Here is a 5,090-nt window from a genome sequence, read left to right as displayed (position 1 = left end):
TCTCCTTCTGTTTTAGTGACTTCAGTTTGTTGAGGAGTGAGTGAGTCTCCAGCTGTTAGTCCTGGAAAAAGAAAGAAGAAAAGTAGTGAAATGCAGTCTGTATATCTGCTTAATGCAGCAGCTTCAACTAAACTTTAATCCCTGTTCTTAAACTCACCTATAATGTGAGATAGAAGCAAAAAGAGGTGCAGCAACATGTCTTTGGAGTTATTAAAGCCAGACAGACAGCACATGAACAATGTTCTTCCACTGCAGCACAATGACCAACAAATAATGTCATTGGATGAGCTCAACTTCAGTGGGCGGGGCCAGTTTAATAGCTCAGCCAATCAAACAGTTTTGTGCTTCCACAGCAGCTCTGTCTCTGTCTCTGATCTTTACTGCTTCATTTCTCTGTTGTCTTTGTCATCAGTCCAATGACACAAGAATCAGAGGTTTAACAGTGTGTGGCTCCCTCTAGTGGATGTTGTGGAGTATTCTGTTGTCTTTGCTCCAAAGGTTTTTGTACAGAGTTTTGCTGTTTCCTGTCACTGTGGGCTGCAGAGCACAGTAGTACACAGCAGAGTCAGACAGCTGAAGCTTCTGGATCTTCAGAGGAACTGATCTGATGCTGGAATCCAGTGTGGATGAAAATCTCTCCTTGAACTCGTCTGCTGTGTTTCCATCATCCCCACTAACACGACTCAGGATGAATTTGGGGCTGTTGTTTCCATCCTGTTTGTACCAGAACAAAGTCGGGCCTGGGTCACTGGTTTCATATCTACATCCAAGTGTAACTGTGTCTCCTTCAGCAGCAATGACATCTCCTTGTTCCTGGATCACTTTGTCTTCTCCTTTACACTCTGAGGAAGAACAGAACATGCAGAGGAAGAGATGGATCAATAAACATGATTAAAAACTCACCATTAATCAGACTCACACATTTATTTAAGCAGAGGAAACATGTTGATGTTTGTATCTCACCAAAGAAAAGAGCAGCAAGAATAATCCACAGCCAATGTTCCATCTGTACAACAAGGTTTAAATCAACAGGAGAAACTAGCTGATGTTCAACATTCAGTCTGAGAATTGTTCTCTTCACAGCAGCACTTATTATTGACACAATGGTTGAACACAGTGCAGAAGGAGAGCCCCGCCTACTGGATGATGTCGCCCTCTAGTGGAGCATCTCTGTGGGTTTGCTGTCACTGTGGGCCTCACAGCAGAGTCTGTCACTGCAGCAGAGCAGATCTGAAGATCCATTCATCTTTGACCATCAACAACTTTAAGTCAGAACAGACAGAATAACTCTGTAACTTCATGATCTGTGTTCATGTTGAATATGTCAGCTCCCTCTGACTGTGAGCAGAAACAAAGTCAGAAACAGACTGAAGATCACTGACAGCCTGTGAGAGACAAAGAGGATCTGTGTCTGCATTTAGTTATAGCCGTGAAAGATGAAGAGAAGATGTGACGGAAAAACTTTTGTTCAGATTCAAAGTTCAAGTGAAGACTTAGTGAAGGTCAAAGGGAAGAGAAATCACAGCTGCAGAGAAAAGGAGGAGACTGCAGCAAGTAGACGACACAAATGATCAGAGATGGGCAGTAACGCGTTACTGTAATCCAAGTAACGATTACTATTGCAAAAACGGTAATTAGATTACTGTTACTTTCCCGTAGGAACGCTGCGTTACTGCGTTACTAAAACCGTGATTTTTTTTGCGAGAATGTCTCATGACAGTGACGTAAGCGAGTGCGCGTGACAACAGCTGTGTGCAGATCAACAATGGATCATATATCGATTGCGGGAGAGAGTATGAGCGTGCAGCGTTTAAAGCGTGGAAGTACTGACCTTACTTTGAGTTTGATTCTGTAAAGGGGCTGAATCCATCTGACACTGAGAGGGGAAACACTTAAACATGAGAGCAGGACAATGATGAAGGAGAGCATCATCATCTGATGTGATGAGTTCAAAGAGAATAAATGGAACAAGCATGAGATGGTCTTCCTGGTTGGACTTTTAGCTTCATGTGAGAGATTTTACCTTAAAGAGATAAACCTCTGTTACTCTGTTTATTTTGCTTCTGCTGCATTTCTGCATGTCCTCATCCACTAAATATAAAATAGTGTAAATGAGCAGCTTTTGATGTTTGACAGTTTTTATTGTGTCTGAACGTTCCTGCAGTTGGTTTGTGGTTGATGTGGATTTGCTGCTCATGTGAATCCTCCCACAGTGTTTCATTAGCAGCTGTAACCACAGTGACTCTGATAAAACAGGAATTAGCAGAATCCATCTGATATGAAGCTGTGCTTTGAATACCACTTCCCTCCTCTTTGAAGAGTAGTCAGATATCTGTGTTCAGGTTTTTGTACAGCCTCTTCTACACTTTGTATCACTGTGTTTGTAGAGCACAGTAGTAGAGAGCTGTGTCTGCCAGGGTTAGGGCTGCTATGGTCAGATTAGTTGATGTTGATGTTTCTGATCATATCGTTATCAGGAATATATTCATTTGACTCGTCTTTTGCTCCTTTCCAGAGTATAAACTGAGGAGCCTGAAGGTCAGAATCATGTCTGTACCAATAAGAAGGTAACATGCAACTTGTCTCATAGCTACATGTGAGTTGACAGATTCTCCTTCTGTTTAGTGACTTCAGGTTGTTGAGGAGTGATGAGTCTCCAGCTGTTAGTCCTGGAAAAAGAAAGAAGAAAAGTAGTGAAATGCAGTCTGTATATCTGCTTAATGCAGCAGCTTCAACTAAACTTTAATCCCTGTTCTTAAACTCACCTATAATGTGAGATAGAAGCAAAAAGAGGTGCAGCAACATGTCTTTGGAGTTATTAAAGCCAGACAGACAGCACATGAACAATGTTCTTCCACTGCAGCACAATGACCAACAAATAATGTCATTGGATGAGCTCAACTTCAGTGGGCGGGGCCAGTTTAATAGCTCAGCCAATCAAACAGTTTTGTGCTTCCACAGCAGCTCTGTCTCTGTCTCTGATCTTTACTGCTTCATTTCTCTGTTGTCTTTGTCATCAGTCCAATGACACAAGAATCAGAGGTTTAACAGTGTGTGGCTCCCTCTAGTGGATGTTGTGGAGTATTCTGTTGTCTTTGCTCCAAAGGTTTTTGTACAGAGTTTTGCTGTTTCCTGTCACTGTGGGCTCAAGCACAGTAGTACACAGCAGAGTCAGACACTGCAGCAGAGGAGATGCTCATCTTGATTTCTTTTCCCTCCACTTGAATCTTCATCCAGGAACTTTTTTCTCTCCTACTGATCCTGAAGGTGAGTGTGAGATCAGGAACTCTGGGGTTTTCCTGGATGTTGTCGATACCAGAAGAAATAATCAGACACTTTGTTGTGTAGGTCAGAGTAACTGTGCTGCCTTCTACACTGGACTCTTCATCTTTGACTGGAGTGAGCTGATCACATGTGACACCTGAAGGAAGAGAGAACGTTTTCAATCAATAATTGACGTTAATGAATCATTTGAGTTGAACATAGTTTCCTGTGTAGGTGAGCAGACCTGTGAGAGTGAGAAGAATCAGAGGAAACACACAGTGATGTAATGACAGCATGTTGAGGAACATAAAGTTTGTTTTGTGTTGAACTCTGTTGAATGTGGAGGTTTTTCTCTCTTCTATAGTTCAGTAACAGCTCAGCTCCTCCCTGAATCTCTGCTCCTCCTCTCTGCTCTCAGTCACTCCTCCTCCTGTGCTTCACACACTTTATAACCAGAGTTGCTGGTTGCTTCATCATCCCAACAAATGCTAGTTGGGATGATGAAGGTTTCAACTGTTTTGAAAACTTTTCCATTATGTGCAACAAAGAAAATTTGCTCTTTTGAATAAAAATGATTAAAACATGAAAGTCTTACATCATCCATGTGTTCCTTCCAAAGCTGCTGCAGGACTTGTTGTTGCTTCTTTTAAAAAGGCCGATGAATTACTAACGACTAACTCTTGCTGCCTGCAGTTTTGCAGTGCAGCTTGGACTTTGTAAAAATCTTCCACACGTCACATTTGCTTACAGAAGTTTTGTTCAGTATACCGATGCACATGAAACACTAATAATAAAAGTGTGATGTGAGCAGTGAGCCTCACATGAACAGAAAGTTTTGACTTATTTCTCTCAGATTAGTTGTCGCGATTTGTAGAAACGCACAGACACGTCACAACAGGCCAATGAGATCATTTCAAATGTCAGTTATTAACTGACGTATGTCTGTACGTGGGAGCCTTTGTCAAGGCGGCCTTTTGCCAATGGATTTACAGTGAGACCGAGTACGGTGGAAGCAGGGGGTGTTTATTTCCCCACACATATATAACGCCATGGATAAGTAACGGCAGCTCAAGCAACAAAATCATGATCCTGCCTAATGACCAATGGCAGCCTTAAATCATTTCAGCTGTTAAAGGATTAAACCATTACTTACTGTAAATGACTGCGTAAAAACAGTGTCAACGTCCAGCAAACATCATGTAAACAGTTAAATATGTAACTTCTTTGCACTGAGACAAAGTTTCACCTGTCTGACCCACTTAAGATCACAGTGGGCTATGTGAGGCCTGTGGTGGTCTAACAGCCCAGCCCGAGTGCTCAATCCACTCGCTCATCGTTACAGTCTGACAGGACAACACAACAGCTTCTTTCTTAAAGACGTCCTGATGCACGGGCGAATATTCAGGTAAGGAAATCCCAAAAGGTTGATTCTGTTGATCTGTAGCGTTTCAGTGGGAGAAGAAAGCAGCAGACACCATGAAGGTAGCAGTTTTCTTTATTGACAACAATTTCGAATATTTAAATTGAATTTAATGTATTATTTACTATTATTGTAATTTTCTTACATTTAGGAAGACATTATGATGTAAATACATCAGTTCAATTAGTTGCCATTATTGTCTTTAAATAATGATAATGATTAGGGGTGGTTGATGTGAGTTTCCATCAACATCAATGTTATTTCTTATATTTTGCTTCATAAGTGAAATGAATCCAGTCTGTATCCACACAGACTGTTTATAAGATTGAAACCTGCAGTCAGCTGAGACTGAAGAAGTCACCTGATGATGATGATGATGAAACGTTTCTCCCACAAAACGCTACGA

At 41.4% G+C, this 5,090-nt stretch overlaps 1 gene segment (V, D, J or C); it reads right to left on the bottom strand.

The window, feature by feature from the left end:
- Positions 1–6: 6 nt before the first annotated feature.
- LOC121812875 overlaps positions 7–5,090 on the bottom strand; it is a 6,151-nt gene continuing 1,067 nt past the window's right edge. Inside the window, 2 exon segments of the V gene segment in view lie at positions 7–842; positions 964–1,047. Coding sequence covers positions 457–842; positions 964–1,006 — 429 coding nt within the window.

The sequence above is a fragment of the Haplochromis burtoni genome, unplaced genomic scaffold (assembly GCF_018398535.1).
Source record: "Haplochromis burtoni strain Fernald_Lab_line unplaced genomic scaffold, NCSU_Asbu1 Contig_899, whole genome shotgun sequence".
NCBI classification, from domain to species: Eukaryota; Metazoa; Chordata; class Actinopteri; order Cichliformes; family Cichlidae; genus Haplochromis; species Haplochromis burtoni.
This window is presented reverse-complemented; position numbering and strand designations above follow the sequence as displayed.